Source organism: Venturia canescens, chromosome 1 (genome assembly GCF_019457755.1).
Source record: "Venturia canescens isolate UGA chromosome 1, ASM1945775v1, whole genome shotgun sequence".
Lineage (NCBI taxonomy): Eukaryota > Metazoa > Arthropoda > Insecta > Hymenoptera > Ichneumonidae > Venturia > Venturia canescens.
The window spans coordinates 8,605,556-8,629,728 of record NC_057421.1 but is presented as its reverse complement, the minus strand read 5'-3'; the positions used below and the strand labels follow the sequence as shown (position 1 = coordinate 8,629,728).

Below are 24,173 nucleotides of genomic sequence, written 5' to 3'. Positions count from 1 at the left end.
AGTTCTCTATGGTCAGGTATCGGTTGAAATTTTCAGAAAGTTTGAAAAATTTCGCTAATGTGGTTGAAAATAATTAATTCATGTGTATTCTGCGCAATGAGTAATCGACGGCTGTCTCGGGAAATGACTTTTTCTTTTTAACGCTAAACCGCTTAGGCTAATGATACTGCAATGGAGCTTCCGGATAATCTCGGGTTTTATGTGCATATACATTGGTAGATGTGTACGCAAGTAAAGCTGTAGCGCGTTTCAGGTATATTATAGAAGATGTCTACAAATGTCAAATTGTATAGTTAAAATGATGATGTACAATGAGCGTCGTGCGTCAAGTAAAATGCATTTTATTGTTGCTACTTGTGAAAAAATTTTATAATACATTAAAATAGATTGTATTATTTCCTTACCTTTCAAAAATTGAGTACCAACATCCCCCTTCTCTTTAGAGTATTGTTATTAAAAGTGCAATCCTGAATGAAGAATTCAGTATTGCTCTAAGCGTTGGTTAATTTTTTCAGGAATCACGGAAAAAATCCTCATTTGCAAAATTCACATTCCATGTTTCTCTTTTATTACTATCAATTATAAATACAATATAATGATAGTTATTTTCGTGTATTTTTATTCAATAGCCAAGTTTAGGCAGCCAAAAGGAGCGTCAGATGTACAGAAGGCCGAAAGGACGAAAAGAACAAGGAAGGAAGGATCAAAGAAGAAGAAAATTAATGTTTCATGAAAATTAATGATAATTATAATAACCATAATATCTATGCGTATGTATATACGTGTATATAAAGATTGTCGATGTCGCGAACGATTCGTCGTTTCGCGAGCCTCATCTGTTTCGTCCTAGGTGTCGTCGCGTCCTGCTCTCTGCTCCTTTGCCCCGGCTCCTTCTTTGTCCCTTCTTCGCCTTGTATCTTTTAGTAATCATTTCGAATTAATTTTACATATACGCACACGCCGTAGTGTGTGATATATAAAATTGTAAATGTGAGCGTGTCGAGTATGCAGGGTGTCTTAATGTCGTCTCATAAGCGAACATTGGAATTTATAACCTCAAAATTAACACTCGTATCGTTCAGTGATGGCCAATAAAACGCGTTCGATTGACCCTCGCCAATCGTTCAATATTCAATAAGCAATAATGCAACGTAGAAAAATAAATGGAGGAGGTTTTATATTTTGGAATTCCGTAAATTATCTTCCGCGATGATTCAGCCGCCGTGAATATTCGGACACCCTTTATACAATGGATTTGCTTCACGACAGGCAGGAAGATGTCTCGCAATAAAATGCGTAATTATAGTAATGTCTATGGAACAGAGGATTTAAGGATAATAGTAATAGCAACGACAACGCACTCACATTTCGTAATACTTTTCGATATGTTTGCATAATAAGAATAATAAAAAAAAATAAAAGAAAAGAAAAACATACAATCGCAATTTTTGTTTCGTGTCCGTTTGCGTGCATGTATCTGTGTCAATTCGCGTTCACGATTCTTTTACGTTTTCCCTACCAACATCTAACAGCGCACTATAATATCACTATCAGTATTTATATCTCGAACGAGTAATACAAACGAAATTATCTCATCGGGGGGCTCGAAAATACACAAGTACTACTTTTATTGTACACTTTTGCAATTTTTCCTCCCTTCTTCGATAATTATACGAGCAACTCGATAAAATTGCAGCCACAAATTCATTCACGCATTACACATGGGACATTTCACGACAATTCAACAGTGTTTCTTTTGGGAATAAAGTTTCTACAATTTTTCACAACCGCTCCGTAGACACGATAAAAGTATGGTAGGTTGGTTCGTTGTTGAAAATTTACGACTCTGAAGTTTGCACCGTTTCAGTCCAACGAAACGAACGAAAAAAACATTTGTAATTCAATTTTTTATTTCACGAAGTATCGGTGCAGGTTGAAAAGCTACGAATTGAAAATTCGACAGAATTGAAGAATTACTGGAATTATTGGAGGCTTTTTTTAGATCATCTCGTTGGACTCAAACGTTGCAAACTTCAGCGCCGTGACAATTCGTCATTTGCCCACGATTCGCTAACGTACACACTGGAGAGGGTTCATGTCGAGCGTCATATCATGCCATATCGAAAGTTACGAACTGCATTAAATTCGAAAATTCGTCAACGTGAAATGTTCCACATTTTTATGTCGAACGATATTTTCGATGTGACGTCGTTCGACTGTTTCATTCGAACAACCTATACAATATTGCAATTATTCGATTCGGCCATCAAGGGCATTTTTTTTCCAAGACAAATTAACGTACTGGATGTTTGCAGAATTTTAATATCACCAGGAAGCACGATGCAACCCAGTAACATTATTCGTCACGAATTTTCGCAATTTCGGCTATACCATCTCCCCCGAATACGTTCGCTATTTATATCAGAGATGCTGCCGCCGCGTTTCTAGGTTATAATCCCTCGTATATATAATCGAAAAAAAAAAAACAAAATAAAAACGAGGCAAATTTGTTTACCACGAGCACGAGTAAACGTTGGCTCGTCAGGTGCATTTATTCTAAGAGACATATAAATGAATAAAACTCGTAAAAAAAGGGGAGGGAGAAAAAATATATGAAGCAGCATTCGAAGGGGAACGAAAACATTGACGAAGCTTGAAATTCGATAAAAGCTTATTGTACAAAATTGCTGGGCGAGAAGCTTATTCACATATATCGTTTTCACATGTTTTAAAATAATCTCTGGCTCTCTATTGTTTCGTTCCTTTCGTCTTTCTGCACTAATTACGTGTAATGACAAAGCGTCGTACAAAAACGGTCGATCTTCGAAAGACAATTTAATGCAGTATATATATTACGGTGTGTAAATTCAGTGCAACATTCCTTAATTCGAGATGTCAACAGTGCTCGATTGATACGTAAACAAATTCTCGGAAGATTGGACTGCTGTCAAACGTTCTCAAATCCTCGTGGCTGGAAAATTGAACTTTGCCCACTTATTCGCATTATAAATATTGAAAATAATAATTGATCGATTCCATTCGATTTTCCCCATTAATTCTTAATCGAATAAAAAAACTTTTTCATTAGGTCATGGAATTGCGGAAATAGTTTGACACCGGTTCCTTCCCACGAGGATTCGTTCATGCATTCATCGAGGATGTTAAGGATGAGCACCTTGTAATAAAAAAGCGGTTGCTTTGAAATGACACATCCTAATATATAAATATAAATATTTTCATCGACTTGGAATTGACAATATCTGTGTTCGTAAACCGTACGATATTCGCGCTATACCAGCGAAAACGAAGCGAAAATACTCGAACGATCAGCGCGTACGATTTTTCGGTAAAATCGAGTCCGGAGTATTTTCTAACCGTGTCATCGTGCTCGTCTCATCTTAATCAGTTTGGACGGATCCGTTGTGCAACTTATGTCTCTCGTGAATCATCATTTCACCGACATTAACAGTATCCAAACCTCTGACAAATTCTACACACCGGTTGACTATACATGCGAAACGATTACGGTACACCGATAAGACCTCATTCGTTATCATCGATCTTTTGTTTTTTCCGTTATGAGAGACCCACGAGATCGAACGAGTAATGGCCAATTCTATGGGAAAACTTTCTCAATTAGATTGCGATAAACGCACTCGCAAATATTATCCCTCTTTCTCATTATACATACTCTATGTGTATGGCAGCCAGAATGTGTTAACGAAGAACCAAGAAGATATACTGATGACGTTAGAAAAATAATCGATACTATAATCTATGTGTGTGTATATATATAATATGTATATATATATAGGTATACATCGGGGCGGTTCTTCATTGGGATGTTTTCAAATTCGGGTTCGTGGACCCCTTAAAAGTTGGGTTAGATTAAAAAAAATGTCTGCGATGAAAAAAGATCTTTTGCAGTTTCGACAATGCTTGTGCCCAAAAGGGTGGTTTTTTCAACTCAAGTCACACACCTTCTGGGGTGTTTGTACGCTTTTTTCGATTTCTTTTTACAAGAACTTTACAAGAAAATTTTTCATACGGATAGTAAAATTGTGAATTCGGATTGGTTCGTTTGTAAAACTGATCGAAATATTCCGGTGCATTTGTAGTGGTTTAATTTCAGGAAAAACAGCAGCACAATTACGTATGGATAAAATGTGATGGTGCAAGAGACCTCGAAGCGTTTTTCTGCGTTCTTCCATCTTCGTTAAAGATCCGCGGTATATTGAATTAGGAAATATGAATTTTTATAACGAATATAAATCTTTTTAGAGATCATGCGAGCCGCTTCTTAGAATGAAAAAAGTGCAGACACTTCGAAAACACGTGCTATTGAGACGAGAAAAAATCGATCCTTCGAGCGACGACTGAGTTTTGATATTGAGAAAAACCCTTAAGGACTCTTTTCTTTAAATGCATTTCGCATTGTTCTGAGAAATACGAAAATCCGAATTTGAGAGAATTCCAATTAAAGACCACCTTTGTATATTCGTGTATATTTTTTTCGGTAAAGATCGCTACGTACCTACTCTTGAAGTTGGCCTCCCCGTAATTCAATTCGTGTGAATATTTATACCGCGTCGTTATGTATAATTTCGTTTGTGTATAATATTTATATATAATGCATTATATCCATTCGAATGGGCGAATATCGCTGTCTCATTGAGTGTTAAAACAGCCAAGAAAATACGAATTTTCTCGGGCTGAAGTTAACCACCATTTTTTTCTTCCTCATTTCCCTTATTTCCAATAACGGTCTATATTCGGGAGGTTTCGATACTTCGTTTTTTGAACACAAGTGTTATCAAGTCTGTCAGCCAGTTTCATCGTCCAATGACGAGAATCGTTTAAAATATCGTCCCGTATCGTTTCGTTCGATACGGAGTAGAATGCGGGTGTAAAAGCTTTGAGAATTTGTGCCCCGATCACGCCTTTCCGATCGACCAAATTCACAACGTTGCCATGGCCATTGTGCACTGTTTTGTTGTTCCTCAATATTGCAACGGATCTCCGCGATAATATCAACGTGGCGACACTCAGTAAGCCGATGCCTCTTTATATTCCGATCCCTCCATGGTAAAGAAATCTTCCAATTTCCACTGCAACGTCTCGAACGTCGGCCTCTTCATCGGATCCTTGTTCCAACACTCCAGCATAATCTCGTACAATGCCGTCGGACAGCTCGGTGGACATGGCATTCGATAACCGTGCTCCACTTGATGCAATACTTCCGCGTTCGTCATACCTGACAGGTTAATTGGGCGGGGGAAAAGGGAAAACAGCAATGAAGCACGATCGTTTGAATCAGAGATTAAGCGGGAGTCATCCAAAAACCTTTCTTTCAACTTTTTTCAAGATTTCAATATTTCGTTGTGAATTTCAACTACTCGATAGTTGTAATTTAATTTCTAAAACAAAATAGTTTAGAAATATTTAAAATAGTTATGAATATTTGTTGTGTGCTTATTGGCATAGAATTATGAATATGAGACGAATGGGATTTCATTTTTCCGAACAAAAATCCACTTGCATTACGTGAGAAGGTGACTCCCGCTCTATTTTAGTAATAATATGAATGAAAGCAAAACTTTTTCTTACCCGGATAAGGTATTCTTCCATAGGTGACAAGTTCCGTTAGTAAAATACCGAAGGACCATACGTCCGATTTAATACTGAATTTACTGTAATTGGCAGCCTCAGGTGCGGTCCATTTAATAGGGAATCTGGCTCCTATTCGTGCTTCGTACTCGTCCTCCTTGATGAGTCTCGCTAATCCAAAATCAGCGATTTTCACGACATTGCCCTCGGCCACGAGTACATTACGAGCTGCCAAATCTCGATGTATGTAATTCTGCGACTCGAGATAAGCCATTCCCGCGGCTATTTGAGCTGACATGTCGATCAATTGTTGGAGCTTCAATCCACGTCCCTTTCCTGCAATAATGAACATCAATATTATAAAAAAGGTATTTAAAACATTCAAATTTTAATCTAAAATGAATACACTTAGTTTCGTCACAATATCATGATGATCTTGAACATTATTTATTCTCAATAATTCATTGCGTTCACTGATTGATCATAGAACGATGCTGATAATTATAAAAACATGGAAATAAAATAAAACGATAATATAAGAAATATGAAAATAATTTCAGGTTGGAATGAAAATCTAACTGAAGTTAATTGCTGTAATTCCTCAACAAGGGCAATCAGGAGACAATGAATTTGAACAAAAAATTGTGCCCAGTTTTAAATGTCAACGAGTTTTATTCCTGGTAATAAAAAAAAAAAAACCAAGGGAAATTATACAGCGACGTCGTTATTTTCGTTTTCTAATCAAAAGATAAAGTTTTACGAGATTTTTATGATTCCAGCCCGATACAAGCCTAGTAATCGCGTCATCCAGAGAAGCTCCGAATTTTACAACTCCCACAAATAAAAAAGGCTTTAAACAAATGAAATTATTTACCTTGAAGGAATTCGAGGAGACTTCCATTCCTCATCAATTCCGTAATAATGTAAATCGGTTCTTCCATCGTGCAAACCGCGTACAGCTGTATGAGTTTGCCGTGTCGAAGTTTCTTCATGATCTGGGCTTCAGCGAGGAAGTCTTTCGGATCCATGGTGCCGGGTTTGAGCGTTTTAATGGCGACGGGTGTCGTGTTGTTCCAGAGGCCTTCCCACACCTCGCCGAATTGTCCTTGCCCAAGTTTTCGAACAAACTTGAGAGAAGAGCGGTCGATTTCCCATTGATCCCGCGTTCGATGGCTCAGCCCCTCGGTAACGGGTTTCTCAACCTGTCAACAGAATGGTGCACGTTTCCAAATCAGTCATAATCATCGAGGGATTCTCCAGCATATTTCCTCTCGTGTTTTCTTTGTTTCTCGACAGAAAAGGAGAGACAGCACGAGTGCCGGAAATATTTTTAATCGAGGCCCTTCTCCGCGTCTCTTTGTGAGTCGGTGATTCGTTACGAGGCAATCGCAAGGGGGATGAATGCAGCAGCAGCAGCAGCAACAGCGTGACGTCACTATGCCTAAAGAAGCTTCATCATTTTTAGGAAAAAGGATGTAATCACTCGATTTTTTACCGTCATATATTTATTTTCCACATTCATCTTTTACTGTCTCTCGTTAAAGTGACCTTAAGGGGCCTGAGCAGAAAAGTAGACACGAATGAACGCACGATTAATTCATCTTCATCTTTTTTCCACAGCATATGAGTACGAATTCAGTCTCGTTCGTAACTTTGCAGTCTTATTGCGCTCTTCACAAATGATCCATTGAAAAATCGTCAGAAAATATATCTAGTATGGACAGTTAAAACGGAGGTACTCTGTTTTAGTATTTTTGTTTCTTTTGCGCAGCAGTGTAACTTCGGTGAAAATAATAGACGTTGAGTGATATTCCCAGTCGTATCTGCCAGATCGAGGGAGACATTTAGCACCGCTATTATCAGTATGTATAAATCTTATGAAATTTTCAGTGTGAAGCACCGTGGAGCACCGCGTCGTTAATCGTCGATTATTATATAAAATTCGACGATTTTCGACAGTAGTGTGAACAGCTTAAAAACTAATACTCTCGAAGATCGTAAAAAGATCGTCTAATTTCTCTGGAACATTATCCCGTATACAACCGGTTTGTGCTGTATTTGTTTGTTTTGTTTTTTACAGTAAATCATTCATGAAAGTATGAAAATGCGTGCGAAATTGCGTGCGTGCATGCATTGAGAACGTGCATTTACACGTGGAAAATAGGGTGTGAACGGAGACGAAAATTGTTTTTTTTACGGATCAAGGGTTTTCAGAAACAAATAAAAATTCGTATTATTCCATTATTTCGGACATAAAATTTACCAATAAAATCCAGCGGGAAGTAGGGCAAGCAATAACAGAGAAACAAACACAGTCTAATCAGAGATGGCAAAATTCATTTTTATATCAAACTATGAAAAAAAGCTCGTATCCTTCGTTCTGAATTGCTTGTTTTTTGACTTTCTTACGTTTCATCTCTACTTTTAATGTTACGAGCAGAGTCTAGGCGGAGTTTGGACAGCGCTTTCGCGATTTATTTTCGTGCAGAGGATGAAAATTCTCGTAGCAGGGCACGCTCCTACAGCAAATATTGGACAAAATAAATTTAAAAAAAATATAAAAAAGGAAACACGTGTTTCTCGCATGCAGAGCAGGTTCTGTCTAAACTCCGTTTAGGCCGCCTTGCATCTGTTTACTCTCACATTCGTTGGAGGTTTCATTCCCAGTCGTCTCCTCGCCTCATTTTCTTGTGTGTTATTTATGTACGAATTTAGCGAATAATCTATGATTTGTCTGTTTACCTGGACACAAGGCTTGCACAAATTGACGCACAAGCCATCGGCCTCTTTGCTGTAGTGCTCGACGAGGTCCTGAAGATTTCTGAAAGTCGTTCGTCGCGCTATGAAAAAGCCACCCTCGTCCAATTGGCGGATGCGGTAATGCTTCACCGTGTCACCGTCACGAACTGGAAATAAAACATCATTTTTGTTACACGCTGTCTCACGTCTTTGCTCCATTGATTACGCCTGCCGCGGTAATCCCTCCTTAACTCGAATGACTGCTGAATTTTAGTAATCCAGAGACACGACAACGTGATGACGTCGGAAAATAATAAATCGGATCGCTCAAGATGTTTCGTCGTAGCTAAAATTCAACCTTTTTTTATGGTTTCATTGGTTCAAGGAAGACAAATATTTTCGCCGAGTTTTTCTCAGAGCAAGAGACTCGAAACGACGAGAATTTGTGGAAAAGGATTATTTTAGAAGATTTTTAAAACGAGTTCGTTTTACGCAAACTTAAAAATTCTTTTTTTATCGAGGCTAGCCGTACCAATTCAAATGCCATTCAGTTTCAACGAATTTAACTATTTTACGAAATTTCGTCTCATCGAAGCTAAACGTATTGAAAATTGTACGAAATTATTTACTGGACCATCGACATTGCAAAAACTTTAATTTTTGTCAAACGTCCGAATAGCTTGTACAAAATAACTTCAAAATAATAACTCTATTGAAAAATCGCTTCTACAAATTCTGTGATTATAACTTCGATCAAATAAGTCTCCTCCACAGTCATTATTTCTTTATGATCCATCTGATTATTCATTGTCCTGCTTCAGACCATTTATTCATATGATATCGAATCATTACGACCCCTGAGCCTTTATTTACCTCGAATTATACTCATCTTTGTCGCATGTGACAGTGCGTTGCGAGCAATAGATAATTGTTGTTTCCAAAAATTTATTAGACATGATTCGGTGTACGATCAAAAGGTCCTGAGACGAAATACCCCGTGCCAAAATATCCTCGTTTAAAATATCCCAAAGACATAATATCCTCGATTTAAAAATATCCCACACCCGTAAGACTGAATGTCTTGGATACTTTCATTTCTATTAATCGAGAAAATCATTATTATCATATCAACGAAACAATGTTGGAACCATGTTTGAATGTGTCTGTATTTTTGTTCGGTTTTTTGGACGCGCGTGTGCGTGCGTTTTGCCTGCCTGGCATAAATAAAAGCAAAAAAAAAACGAACAAAATTGTAGAACGACGCTGAAGTTTGCAACGTTGGAGTCCAATGAAATGAACGAAAAAAACATTTATAATTGACCAATTTTTTATTTCACGAAGCATTGGTGTAGGTTGAATTGCTGTGAATTGCAAATTCGGCAGAGAACGAAATTGAAGAATTACTGGAATTATTGGAGAGTTTTTTTTACATCATTTCGTTGGACTCCAACGTTGCAAACTTCAGCGTCATATTGTAGAGAATATTCTGTCTCAGGATATTTCGTTCCGAGGATATTTCGAGCCGGATATTTTGTCCTGGGCCCCGTCGTCACGTAACCGCATGCTTCCGGTAGCTACGTGGCTGATTTTGATTTTGAAAACGACGCGCCAATTTTAAATACTTATTTAGAGTTATCAATCCGTTGATTTTCCATCCCAGTCGAAAGTGTGTCCATAAAATAATTTCAAATGCGAGTGCACAACGAAGTAAGAACTCAAACTGACGAACGGTGGCCCAGTAAATAATCTGACGAAGAAATGACCGAGCAGATTACCCGAAAGAGAATAATCGTTGTGTCGACTCTCCGAGTCACGAATCAAGAAGGCGCCGTGATCGTTCTCCGGAAGTAGAAGCTTTTTCTCCGCCTCGATTCTCTTGATCTTCCTGAAGTACCATCTGCAAGTACAAACACAAAGAAATGTTATTATTTAGAATCGTAGAATGTTGGAATGCGAAAATTGAGAGTTGGAGCTCAGCGAGTAGCAGTCTTTCACAGGGAAAGCCCGCTAATCGTTCACAGAGCGTTGCGCCAACGTTATAATTAATTAAGTGAAAATAGAATCGAGAAAAGTGTGCTAATGAAACATTTTTGAAGAAATGCATCTTCGTGGAACACGCCATTCGGAGCGTGCCATTCGTATTTTTATCATCATCGCATAATGCTCGTATTTTATTCCTACATTTAGTCCACGCTTCAAATTCAATGATTGCATCGAAAGTACCCTGTTATTTTCTAATACCATTGCTTGCTGTCAGATCGAATGATCGAGTGTTCAAGCGCGTCAAGTTTTCAACGATTTGCAATTCAACAAATTCGGGTCAGTGTACCAACGGTTGTAGACTCGCAGCTTTCAGCTACTTTCCGAATGATGCTGAATGAAGAAAATAGGATTTTTATTGAGAATCACTTCGAGAATAGAAAGTTTAGTCCCAATGTAGGGTAATATGGGGCAAAATGGACACTCAAGGATTTAAGCGAGTTTCATTGATGAGCATATTGTCTTTCAACTATTTTTTAGTCCCAAAATTGATGCCCAGTCCTTGTTTCCCGAATTTCGTAAAAAACAATTCGGGGCAAAACGGACACGGCCCCGTAGAGGCATAAAAATCGAAAAACCGACATTTTTCGAAATACAGCCGTTCTAAGCGACTGTTCCCGAATAAAATGTGAACTCGGTAGTATGGGAAAAGAAATGGGACCACTCAGGCTCCATTCCTTGGATGTAAATGAAAAAAATGAGCCAAATCTTTATCCCATTTCTGTCATGATTTTGAGGAATGCAAAAAATCAACTTTGGGTCCATCGTGCTGGGGTATATTTCGTATTAGCACTATATCGGAGTCCCACCATTCATTCATGGCCCTAGTTTCCGGAATTTCTTTAAAAAAATGTTCCGGGGCACAACGGACACAGCCTCCAAGAGACATAAAAATCGAAATATCGACATTTTTCGAAATGTAGCAGTTTAGGAGACAGAAAAAAAAGCTCACCAAGACAGCCAAGTCCTCGTCTTTTGAAGACGTTTCTTGCATTTTTTGCGAAGGGTTACATTCGTTGTCCTTTGAAGATTGGATTTACCGTGTAACAGGCAAAAAATGGGCACACACCTTGCGTACAAGTGTTGAAGACGAAGATGAGAGCTATGAGTGCGATTTTTGTAAAAAATGAATAAAAAACCTTTTTTCCTTATTCGTACTTTGATTACTATTGTGGTTTTTAAAAATAAGCCAAAAAAGCGAATAGATAGTGAGAAAGTAGTTTGGGATCTATTTTGCTCTGAAACTTGAATTTTTTGGGGATGTCACCGTGGAATTCAACAATTTACTATTTGGAACCGAAAAAAAATTTTTATGCATTTTATGAAATTTCAGTTTCGGGAAAGCCCATTTTGCCTCGTATTACCCTACATATCATTGTGGATTTTATTTTTCGCCCAACGCAATATCCGAAGTCGAGTAATAACGAAGATCTCGAACTCTCACTTTGACATCTTGCAGCGAATGTGTCGTTTTTTTACTTCCATTATTTTTAACGACGTTGGAGTTTGCAACGTTGGAGGAAATTGAGAAAAAAATATTCGTGATTGAGCAATTTTTTATTTCACGAAATCATTGGTGAGAGTTGAAAAACTACGAATTGCGAATTCGGTGTGGAAAAAAATTGGAGAATTACTGGAATTATTGGAGGCTTTTTAGATCATTTCGTTGGGCTCCAACGTTGCAAAGTTTTTATGAAAAAATAATTTTCCATCGATTTCTTTCTAAACCCCCACGTTGTTGTTTGAGGAAGCAAAAATTAGAGTGAACGTTTTCGTCGAATGCAATGAAAATCCCCTCCCACATGTCCGATGAGTTGGATCCGGAGATTCATTTTTCTTCTGATTCTGCATTCGAGACTTTGAAAAAATTCTCGCTGCACTATTCCCATGATGCAATGACCTTCGATGAAAAATATACTTGGCAATAGATCTTTTCTCAATGCTTCGCTAAATGAGACTAGGACGAAAGAAAATCTCGTTACACGATAATTATACCTCGAGTGTCGTTACGACATAGCAAATTATATGAGAACGCAGCCACACCGGATATTCATTTTCGACAAGCGGTATAGATTTCTCGTGACGTACAGTCGCTCAAATTCCGAAGCAGAGTAACCAACCCCGAGCAGTATAATCCAACCTCACGCCAGGAAAAAACAATTCATTGTTTTTTCAATGAATTGTCAAAACTGTGAAAATTTATTGATTTTTAATTGATGCAATGGACCTCTGTGATGGAAACTCTAAAGCACAAAACTCTGAAATTATTAATAAGAATTTTGCAATGTGGGAAAAAGAAAATTTTATTCCTTATAACAACTCGAATTTGGATGTCACATCGAGAAATTCGACGGTGACTTATCGAAGGTACGAATCCAACTCGAATGTTATTTTTGGAAAAGTACAATGCTTCGTTCAGTATTTGTTCGACTGGACGAGGAGGATAATAATTCAATGCAAATTGAGAGAAAGTTACGAGTGTTCGGTGGGTTTTCTTAGAGAGGTACGCAATATTACACCTCGCGAGATTCAAGGTCGTCCACTATCCAGTTTTATAAGTCCAATCTCCTAGGAATTATTGAAAATGCAGTTTTAGAACGAGGAAAATGGGGTTCAATGAATGCTCTTAAAATTCGAGCAGATATTGCACAAAATCACAACTATCACGGTTTTCGTTGGATTCAATGAAAATTCAGTGAAGTATTTTCGAATTTGGGACTGAAGACTTATCATGTACTTGAAATATTCTTGAGCTGGTTGCTAATTGGGTCATGAATCAATTACTGTAATTGGAAATAAATCCGGAGCTCGACTGGTCCTAGAAATATTTATCTCGTCAATCCACGTTCACGTTGTCAATTCACTTCCATGAGTTCCATTTTTCGAACTGATAAATTTTTCACAACATCGAAGCTTGCAACGTTCGAGTACAACGAAACAAACGAAATTAATATCTGTAATTCACCAATTTTTTATTTCACGAAGCATCGGTGTGGGTTGAAAAACTACGAATTGCAAATTCGGAACGAAATTGGAGAATTACTGGAATAATTGGAGAGTTTTTTTTAAATCATTTCGTTGGACTCCGACGTTGGAAACTTCAGCGTCATCATTTTTCTCTAACTTTGGATACATTGGGAGACGCTTCATTTGATCCTTTCGCTTCTTGAGTTGTTGATTGATAAGTTGACAGTATTAATTCTGGACTGAAACTAATTCGAAAGTTTAAGGTTTATGAATTTAAGATCACAACTAATTGCTTCCAATGACACGATGATAAATAATGCACAATAGAAAGAAACATTCGTTGTGAGCGATTTTTACTCGTTGAATATCAAGTATTTCTCATTGATATGAGCAAAAATTAATATCGGCACATTATCAGCAGATTAGATAACACCAGACGAAGGAATATTGTTCGATTATTTCAGAGGCAAGGGAACATCATTGTGTTTCGTACATAAAGTCAAAAATATTGGCTTATCGAGTGAACAGGATGTGGTCGATTAGTGGGAAAAAATTAGTGTGTCAGAACTTTGAAAAAAATGTAGATAACAGTCGAGAAGAAGTTGGAAAAGATGAAATGTTTTTTCTTCAATCCTCAATGAGTTATGTACTTTTTTTTCCATTGGAATGTTCAAACTGTCAAAAATGACAGTTGATGATTGTGGGTCAGAATGTGTACGACGATGTGGAATGTAGAGATTTTTTTACAAAACTTACTTTTCAATGAAAAGAAAAAAGCTATGAATTTTCCTAGTCTGAGGAGCGTGTGATAGTGGAATTAATAATCGAAGTTTTAACTCTTTATTTCAGCTCGTATAAATTGTAAGCTCATTCGGTAGTCAGAATCGCACAACATAAATATTTGGTTTGCTACTGCTATTTCCAAGCTAGGTGTGTATAAAGCAATGACACGCACCAACCAGGTGGCCATCATCATGAATATGCAACCGAGTAACAGTTTTGCTGCTTGTACATGACACGAATTTAAATCAAGCAATGACAGGGGATCTAATATTCCAATTAGATCTATCAACGGAAATTGAATGGATTGAATAAATACCGTTTTTCTATTGTCACACATTAAGATATGTTGAATTGTTAATGATAAAGAAATTTATGAAAATTTATATATTTAGTTGTGTCAAGAAATAGAAAACGTTACAGCATTTCATGCTTGAGAATAATTTTTTGAATTGATTGATACAATTTGTAAGAAAAATTATCTAAAGAAAATTAAATCTTGTATTAGGATATTAGATAAGAAGTTAGTGTTCATTTCAGCCTCGAGCTTTTTTTTCTTCAGTCATTTCTAATCAAGTTTAACTTGCTACTTCCTCACTTCATTTTCCATGCCTAATGCAAAGTTTCAATTTCCAAATGACTTTTTTCAAAATTTATTCAAGAATTTCAGTTCACATTTGGTGCATTTACAAATTCTTTTTTGTGAGCCATGTACTGCAAAATGTATAATTCCTTAAGTTTTTTTAAGGACTTACGGTTCAGCTTCAATGGATTTCAGCTTGGCAACATAATTACTGGGAATGTAGCCCTCTTGACGAGTTCTCTTGCTCCTCGCTAGCCACCAATCGCCCTGAGTATCGTTGAGAATTTCCAGATGTTCACCCTTACGAAAACTGAGATCTTCGTCGGTGCGAGCATCGTAGTCGTAAAGAGCTACAAATATTTTAGCTGTGGGAACTTCAGTTTCAGGTATTTGGGGCATGGGTCTTATAGGATCTGGCGGAGGAGTTGGAACTGGACTAGCTTGAGAAGCAACAGCTTCTATGCTAGGGTTCCCTATCCTGTCTGGTTTCTCCTTTTCTATGTCGCTCGGACTGCTAAAACAGTTTCCCATTTTGATCTCCTTTTTTTCTCGTTTTATCGCTTAGAATACGGTTGTCCCGTTTAATTGTTGTCCAGAATAGACGTTTGGAAATCCTCTCGTGTTTCCGCCCAAATTAAATATCTCTTTCATAGATATTTCTCTGTGATATATTTCGTTTTGTGCGATTTATATTTTTCAAGCACGTTGGGTATGGTAGAAAAATCCACGTTCTGGATAAATAGAGTTGTCGGAATTATGAACTAGAATTGCATTAATAAAACGAGGAATAAAGGAAGAGGATCAGGTTTGGAGGAAAAATCCCTTTGTCCATCAAGTGTTTTGATTTCTCCGTCTGTTTTCCTTATTTTTATTGTTTTATTCTTCCTTCGTCACTCAGATCAGCAAGTGCAAGGCGTCAAAGGCGCCTGTCGTGTATCGACGCATCCTTTTCTTCTTGTTTTTTTTTTATCTTATTTTGTTACTGAGATGTATATCCGTTTCCTTACGATACGCGTAATCTCGAAGAATCGTCGCGAGGACGTCTGTCCATTATTGGCACCATCACAAATAACAACAGAAAAAGAATCTTCTACCTACAATTTTCCCTTAACGTTATAGAAACTTATGTTTTTTTTTTCCCCCCTTAATCTTGTCTGTCTCCCCGTTTAGCTCTTGGACCAGGAATGAATACACACACACGCGGAGAAAATGCACTGAAAAATCTCACCGATTGAAGAAGCTGGTTGTACAAAATACGCGACACACAGACACACACCCCCACACAATTAAATGTACACGAAAACCGAATATTGTGGGCGATTTCACGGGGGAAGGCACGAAGTATGCGAGAGTGAGAGAAAGAAAAGTCCAGCGGAGCTCAGGCACGCAGAATCGAATGGGCGAAATCGGCGAAAGGAGCCAAAAGCCAGAGTGATGGTGAGAGAGAAAGAGAAAGAGACGGAGAGAGATAGACAAAACACGCCCAACTTGCCACCAACTGTCAATCGTCGAACGACACTACACTACACATGTAATTTTTTTTCCTGATCCTTGCATACAACGCGTCGACGATTTGCACAAAAATAACAGGTCGTCATATCCTTTCCGTCAATCCATAATTTTATTGTTCTTTTTTTAAAATCTTTCACTATATTTGATGTCCATCAATGTCGTTTTCTCCGACGTATGGAGACTTATGAAGACAGAGGGACCAGCGCCTCAGCACTGAATATTCGATAGTAAAGGAAGCCAGCCATATAGAAAGTTTCGTCTACTATTTCAATTGCTCACCCCAACAGTGTTGTTTACAAAACCAACAGTAAATTATTTTACCGACCGAATTCCGTATATTGGTAAATCGCAATGCTCGCAGATAACCAAACGGCATAAGGTAAAATAAAGAGTTAGAGAAATAAGCGATATGCAAATTATAAGACAAATTTTTCGTTAAAGAAATTCTGTTCACGGTAATAATGATAACTGATAAAAATCAAAAAACAAACTATACAAATGTCTTTGTCAAGTATACAGAATTATAACGTGGCACCCTCTCTTGCACGTCACAAATCTCAATGTCGCACATTCCGGGGTGCAGCTAACTCTATTATTCAATTTCATCGACGACGACGGCAACAAGACAAATGCTGATCAAACAATTGGGTTTGAAGATGTATTAATTCTGTGACTATCTCCAGCATCGTACACATATTGGGCCAATATAAATTTACTCGATGGATTCTGGATATGAAAAACGGTATTTACATTAGATGTTATTATAAAGCATCATTTTTTTACTCCAATCGAAAACATACTTTGCCAGGTAAGTCGAACTTTCCAACCTTATTCAATTGTTGCTCGAGACGCTTGCTTATAACTCGAGTTCAATCCGTTGCTATTCATTATTCGTATGTTTTCGTCGAATAGTAAGATAATTCATTTTAATTTCAATTGTACGTTCAAATTCTCTTCTGTTTGTTACTCTTATTTGACAGTTTATTTGTTATGAATTGACTATCACTGTCCATCTTCTATGCTAACATTAGATGCTTTGACCATTGTAACCACTGATTTTCATATGCACAGAATTACTGAAAATGAAAATCTGATTTACAAACACACCCATACAACATTTTATCCATTCAAAAAACATCAATACATAATTTATGGTAGTTGGCTCATCAAGATTAGTCTGCGAAAAATATCATAAACATGTATGAATACTGTTTTTAATATTGGACAACGATTATTTGTCATTAGTCAACTTTTACCATGTACCTTTCTGTACCAGTATGAAGAAAATAACTTGAATTTACTGTACAGTTTTAAAATTTCACAAATCTAGTAGAAGGTAGAAGTCACCATTGCGGAAACGTTGTAATATCTGGATAAACTTCACATTAGGCTTCTTTATTTTTTGATCAGGTTTTATATCTCAACAACATATTGAGACTGAATTTATCAGAATATTTTGTATGATATCAAAGCTTTGCCATATCTTAATGAGAAAATTGTAATTTAGTTTGATTGTGGCAATATAAAAACATTAGGCATCTTGAATTTTCATATTGCCAATTTTGCTAATATCAGGAGCAAAACATTAAACGATCCACCTAAAAAATATTATAGAATTGAATCCATACAAAATTTTGTATAAAAAATTTTTGAAATAACTAGAAAACTCATTCTACTTTTCTACCACTTATTTTTAATGGAAAGTATCGAAATCAAGCATTCCTTTGAGAACGTATTAATTAAGCACCCATTCTTTTGTTTTCAAATACTCTAAATGCACGAGCATTGCAAAACAATTATTGATTGAGAATGTTATAAAAGATTTTGAATAATGTAAATTTTTTTTCAATTTCACAGGATGACAGCCAGACTTTTGAAGGACCCATCAACGGCTAGTAGTAGAGTGTTTGTCGGACATCTGCAATCTGAAGACACAACCAAGGCTGAGTTGGAGGAACACTTCTCCAAGTATGGTAAAGTTGTGGGTTCCCTCATAAATCGTGGCTTTGGTTTTGTACAATTTGACAGCGAGGAATCAGCTAAAAATGCTATCCAAAAAGAGGATGGTGCAGTATTCAAGGGCAGAAGAATCGGTAAGAACGTTTGCCTGTGAAACCTGTGGATGTGGGAGTAAAATTAATGTGCAACGGAGTTAATACAGCAGGAGCATGCGTTATGGAATCACACCAAATGCTTATACGCTTGGTACAGCTCACTGTTTACTAATAAATGCTCTTAGATTTCGTTTATCTAGTCAGCTTGTGCATGAATGAATTGTGAAAATGAAACACAATGACAAACCTCGTATCATGGTGGACGGGAAAGCATAAGCTCCGCAACTCAGTCAGTATCACAGCTTCTTATAATTTATCTCTACTTGACATCATATTGGATTGTTGCCGCAGCCTGATAGTGTACCATCCTTCACTACTCGGGCTTGAGTGTATATTGGAGGATTGATTATTAATTGGATTTTCCTTGATGGGAGAGATTAAAAATTCTTTCTGGAACATGAGTATTCTTATAATCCAAATCCATTCTCGAAAGGAGAAAAAACGGAAAGGGTTAATTTTTCTATTTGCAATTGTCTTAATTCTTGAAGTTACTAGAAATACAAATCAACTGATTGCTCTGGAAAAAAATACAAAAACTGGGCTTTCACATTTCAAATCTACCAGCCAGATGTTCGCATTCCGTTCCTCCAGAAACCTTGTCTACACTACATTGTATGTATGCATGTACTTTTTTAGACCCTATTGGAACGTTGCAATTTTGTTTTTTTAAGTTGCCATCGACAAGTTTTTAAACGGAAGCACTGATTTTTGAATATCTCGAGATGTTGTTCTATTTTTCAAAATTTTCACGAGAATATTTACATATTCGAAGTTAGGACATGATTTTTCTATGCATGGTTCACTCAATACTAACAGATACAATGTAATTGTATGTCTGAAGTGGCAGCACATACATTTTATTCACTGTTGATTCTTTGCGCTTGGGTTTCGAATACTCAGTTGGTTAAATACTTTTTTTTTGTGTCGATCAGTTCATCCTAATATTACAAATGATATTTACAATTGCAACAGATGTGAGACCAGCTAAGAAGGAAAGTTTCAGTGGTGGGCAAGGATCGCAAGGTATGAGAGGAGGACCAGGAGGTTCCGGAATAGGCAGCGGCCCAGGAGGTTCCACAATGGGCGGAGGATTCGGAATAGGAGGAAGACTTGGAATGAGTGGAGGCCCTGGAATGGGAGGAGGACCCGGAATGGGAGGAGGACCTGGAATGGGAGGAGGACCTGGAATGGGAGGAGGACCTGGAATGGGAGGAGGACCCGGAATGGGTGGAGGACCTGGAATGGGAGGAGGATCTGGAATGGGTGGAGGATCTGGAATGGGAGGAGGACCTGGAATGGGAGGAGGACCTGGAATGGGAGGAGGATCTGGAATGGGTGGAGGACCTGGAATGGGAGGAGGACCTGGAATGGGAGGTGGATCGGGAATGGGAGGAGGACCTGGAATGGGAGGTGGATCGGGAATGGGAGGAGGACCTGGAATGGGAGGAGGACCAGGAATGGGAGGAGGATCTGGAATGGGAGGAGGACCCGGAATGGGTGGAGGACCCGGAATGGGTGGAGGACCCGGTATGGGTGGAGGACCTGGTATGGGTGGAGGACCCGGTATGGGTGGAGGACCCGGTATGGGTGGAGGACCTGGAATGGGTGGAGGACCTGGAATGGGTGGAGGACCAGGAATGGGAGGAGGACCTGGAATGGGTGGAGGTCCAGGAATGGGAGGAGGACCGGGGATGGGAGGAGGAATGGGAATGAGTGGTGGATCTGGAATGGGCGATATGCATGGCAAAGGCAACATGAATCCGTTTGGAAATAACCAATTCGCACCACAAAATAGTCCGTTTGGTGGTGGAAATCAGAACTTTGACCGTGGTAATCAAAACTTTGATGGACCGAATCAGATGTTTAATCCTGATAACATCCAAGGTGGAAATCAGTCTCATGGCGGTGGTCCATCGAGCCGTGAAGAAGATAACGATAATTTTGACGACGATATACAAGAAATTGAGAATGATAGTAACCCGAAATTCAGCGGCAATGATCAGTTCAACAATAGAAACCAGAATCGAGGAGGCAATCAACTTGGAGGTAACCAAAACAGGGGAAATGATTCATTCAGTAGTAATTCCGGAGGAGGCGGCGGCGGTGGCAGTGGCAACGGAAGTGGAGGAGGATCTGTTAGTGGTGGTGGTGGGACTGGCGGTGGCGCCAACACCAGCGGTGGCAATGCAAGTGGCGGCAACAACGGACCGGCAAATAACCAGAATAGAAACCAGTTCTCTCCAAACAGTCAAAATCGTACCGGAGCCAATCGCAACAATCAGCCCAGCAATCAGAATCCAAATCAAAACCAGCCCGGCAATACCGGACGATCTCGTGGTAGAAGAGGCGGTAAAAACAGAAACAAGAACAACGACTCCCAAGGAGGTGCTAACAATAGTTTTCGAGATCGTAGTCCACTTTCCCGGGGCGGGCGTGGAACAGACGACAAAGGTGGTCGGGATTGGGACCGTCAAGGACGAGACAGGAGCTTCGGTCGTGACTCGTACAACGATGGTGGTCGTTTCGACGACTTCAAAAACTTTGGGTAACCTTCACCGACTTTCTTCCTTCCACTAATCGCAAGCATCATTTCTAATAAACGATTCTTCGTCACTGATTATAGATCCAGCAATCCTGGAGACAATCAAGCACCAATTATTGATAAAAATGATTGCGAAATCATCGTCGTCAATAAAATAGTCACGTGAGTTGTTTATGGGTATAACCTTTTTCGGTAACATTTTTTTTCCGAAACCCCGAAAAAAAACTCATCCTGATACTCTGGTATGACTTTCTATACATTTTTTAATCATTTTGATTTTACAGCGAGTACGCCGAAATGATTGAAATGCGATTGAAAAAGATCGGTTTAACGGTAGACCTTCTGTTCCCGAACGAGGATGTGCCACTTAGTCGCGTACTTGGTAATATCGCGAGTCGTGGTTGTCTATACGCCGTCGTGGTTGCTCCGATAAACATGGAACACCGTTCCCTGACTCTCAACATTCTTCACGGACTACCACAAGGTATGTTTTTCTCTGTCATGTTTTGCCTTCGATCGTTCAAGAGACGATATTTTGGTCATACTGTGAAAGCATGGATTGAAAAAACGTTGAAAATATTTCATTGAGTTATTCTTTTTTCTCTGGACGTGAAATATATTTAAATTTTTTGCTCTATCGAGGCAAAAAATAATGCTAAAATTGAAAATCTTCATTTGAATTATTCTCAGAACATCGAAACATGCCTGTGGACGATGCGATATCGTTGATGAATGTCGATTTTTCCAATTACAAAAATGGTGGACGTTCGGTACCGCTGAATATACCATTTTCAAACGAGCGCCATCCCGATGCAATTCAAGTGTTGCTGAACATGCTCGCGGACAATCACCAATTAACGGTATTGCAGTACGATCGTATCATCAAGTATTTGGAAATGAAACGAGAAGAGCAGATTCAGATAGAGCTTGGAGATGCGAAGGATGTTTCGGGGGGGAGTACAATCGGAATAAGTGATCCGAAACAAGCTGAACTACAGTCGAGGATACTTAATATTTTGAACAGCAATAAACCCAACGCTAACGCACCAGTTCCAAGTCCGGTTCCTGCACCGGCCCCCGTACCACCCTCCACTTGGGCTATAGGTAAAAATTATTATAAATTTTTGGCGTTTACACTCAACAAAAATAGTCACACTTTCGATAACCGAGAGTATCGAACGTTTTTTTTAATATCATATTTCTCCGATTTTATTAGCTCAACCCCCGTTAATGTAACGGTCTTCTCTAAACCGTCAATAAATAGTGAAATATTTTCTGAACGCGTGTTATTTTTAAGCTCCGGTAAATACGTTTGTAACAAAAGCATATTTTGCTCTACATTCTGTAAAGCCTGTTTCGTTAAATTCTTTCTGTTACTTGTGCAAGTGTTATTCGTCTTTTATTTTATTCTGCTTTTTCCAAACGAACACACTCGCGCGCGCGCCCGTCTCGTCACCGAAGGCTGACATTCTCGCCTGATCGAATTCGCGATTTTCTTACCATTTGCGAGCAGCAGCGAGATTTTAAAACGTACCGTTTCGTTACATCTCGTTGTCTCTTACGTTTTTGCCTTTTTGTGATACCCGTTGCAATGTTATTGCACGTTTTGGGAATTTCACTGCGAAAAAACTAATAGCAACAAGAGCGTGCGACTTTTTATCGAAATTCAAGAGTCGCTGATCTTTTTTAATTTGCTATTTTTCACCAGACTTTTTGCACGTCTATCGACTATTCGTGCGGTTTATGTAGCACCCCGTAATGGGCTTTCTGACTTTTGGTTGATAGCCAATTGTAGTTGCGAACCAAAAATACTAATTTAGGTTTAATGAGCCTGTTTTCGAAGTGAAGCTTTCGGGCTGACTTCACTTTCCTTTCATTTTATGAGTATCGTTCGATCGCGAATTTAAAACGATTGCCCACAGTGAAGAATGTACTTCAATAATTGGTAAGATAATAAGAAAGAGATAATAAGAAAGGTAACGGAGACAAATTTTTATACACTTTTTCTTTGACGGTTATTTAAGGAGGCTGGCTTTGAAATTCACTCGAACCAAACCTTTCAAACGAAGTATTGAAACAGTTCTATGAACAGCAATTTTTAATTGTCATCTTCAATGATAATTCAATTTTCACAAAGACTTGGTGTGGAGTAGAATTTGAAGCTTTTCTTTTTAAAGCAACCAACGAAAAATCGATCGTGTTTCATTATTTCTACAATTTTTTTTACCGCACCGTTTATCGGTTGTTTGCCAAGATATTGCGAGATAACATTTATGGAAAAATGGTATTATGTTGTTAGCAGCATCAACAAACACCGCAGCAGCATCAACTACATCGGCTTCTGGAGTTTCTCCATCGCCGCTGCTGAACGATCCGACAGTTCAAAAGGCCCTCGATAGTCTTTTACAAGGAAACTTATTGAAAAGCATCGGGGACCCACAACCGGCACCAGCACCTTCGCCTTTATTCGCTGCTTTTCCGTATATTGGTCGTTTATGAAGAGATAAAAAAGAAGAAAATAATCCCTGAAACTTTTTATGATCGCATTCATTTAGACGTTTCCTCCAAATTCACCTCCGTTCAGAATTAAGGAAGAAACAACACGATATTTTGACATCATTCGAACATGATAGATTTAGAGACGATTCTTTGTCTTCAATTTTTTTTTTTAAGAAAACTATTACGATGTCTTCGACGAACCATCTCAATTGTTTTTCTGTAAGAATTCTGTTTCACGAAGTTGAAATTTTCATTATCGATAGTGCAAGGATGGATGATGAGTCCGCAATCAATTGAACACGCGAAAATTAGAATGGCTAATGAACCATGATTTAAAAATAATTATTATTCATTAACAACTCGTCTTCGATTTCAAATAGTTATTTAACTCAATGCCGTTAGAGCAGTATCATAAATTGTTTGCATGTAGGTTCCCACGTGTTCGAAAACTAACTGTAGATCTTCGACAACAAACTTCTTTTCTTGTCTTATATAATCGTGAACGACCGTCAAGATTTTCAAATAAAATGAATTATCCGCCGAAATTTTCTCGTTTCCGAAGAATCGGAAAATTGTAGTTATTAAACGATTTGACGTATTGAGAAAATTTTAGAGAAGTCAACAAGAACAATTTTCCCGTATTTTTTCCGTCTTATTCGATGTCGATTACTTTGTGTAATAAAAGTGAAATATTCATTTGATGATCAGGTCGACGTGCGTCTTTTTTCCCCAGTGTCGATGTGCCCAACAAGTGCGACCCTCTGAAGTGCCCAAATGATTGTTTTCTTTT

The 24,173-nt window shown here is 38.2% G+C and overlaps 2 protein-coding genes across 2 annotated transcripts; one reads left to right on the top strand and one right to left on the bottom strand.

Moving 5' to 3' along the window:
• Nucleotides 1-545: 545 nt before the first annotated feature.
• Nucleotides 546-16,429, bottom strand: Src42A (Tyrosine-protein kinase Src42A). The gene is made up of 6 exons (XM_043410553.1): nucleotides 14,889-16,429; nucleotides 10,122-10,243; nucleotides 8,350-8,513; nucleotides 6,482-6,809; nucleotides 5,608-5,943; nucleotides 546-5,254 (listed from the first exon to the last, which is right to left on the bottom strand). The coding sequence occupies exons 1-6, from the start codon at nucleotides 15,245-15,247 to the stop codon at nucleotides 5,046-5,048; spliced, it is 1,518 nt and encodes a 505-aa protein (XP_043266488.1). The 5' UTR covers nucleotides 15,248-16,429; the 3' UTR covers nucleotides 546-5,045.
• A 384-nt stretch (nucleotides 16,430-16,813) lies between these two features.
• Nucleotides 16,814-24,087, top strand: LOC122405633 (uncharacterized PE-PGRS family protein PE_PGRS54-like). Its single transcript, XM_043410567.1, has 7 exons — nucleotides 16,814-16,970; nucleotides 18,086-18,321; nucleotides 19,315-20,887; nucleotides 20,966-21,046; nucleotides 21,169-21,368; nucleotides 21,575-21,988; nucleotides 23,184-24,087. Exons 1-7 carry the CDS (start codon nucleotides 16,948-16,950, stop codon nucleotides 23,381-23,383), a joined length of 2,727 nt encoding a protein of 908 aa, XP_043266502.1. The 5' UTR covers nucleotides 16,814-16,947; the 3' UTR covers nucleotides 23,384-24,087.
• Nucleotides 24,088-24,173: the final 86 nt, after the last annotated feature.

What these genes read in the sequence shown, in the direction of transcription:
- Src42A (XM_043410553.1), bottom strand. Translation starts at nt 15,247, where the DNA reads ATGGGAAACTGTTTTAGCAGTCCGAGCGACATAGAAAAGGAGAAACCA. An exon ending in CAACGATTATTCTCTTTCGG is followed by an intron (nt 8,514 to 10,121) that starts GTAATCTGCTCG and finishes TTTTATTTCCAG; the next exon opens with TTCGTGACGGTGACACGGTG. An exon ending in TGGAAGAATACCTTATCCGG is followed by an intron (nt 5,255 to 5,607) that starts GTAAGAAAAAGT and finishes TTAACCTGTCAG; the next exon opens with GTATGACGAACGCGGAAGTA.
- LOC122405633 (XM_043410567.1), top strand. Translation starts at nt 16,948, where the DNA reads ATGGATTCTGGATATGAAAAACG. An exon ending in GACGACTTCAAAAACTTTGG is followed by an intron (nt 20,888 to 20,965) that starts GTAACCTTCACC and finishes CACTGATTATAG; the next exon opens with ATCCAGCAATCCTGGAGACA. An exon ending in GTCGTCAATAAAATAGTCAC is followed by an intron (nt 21,047 to 21,168) that starts GTGAGTTGTTTA and finishes TTGATTTTACAG; the next exon opens with CGAGTACGCCGAAATGATTG.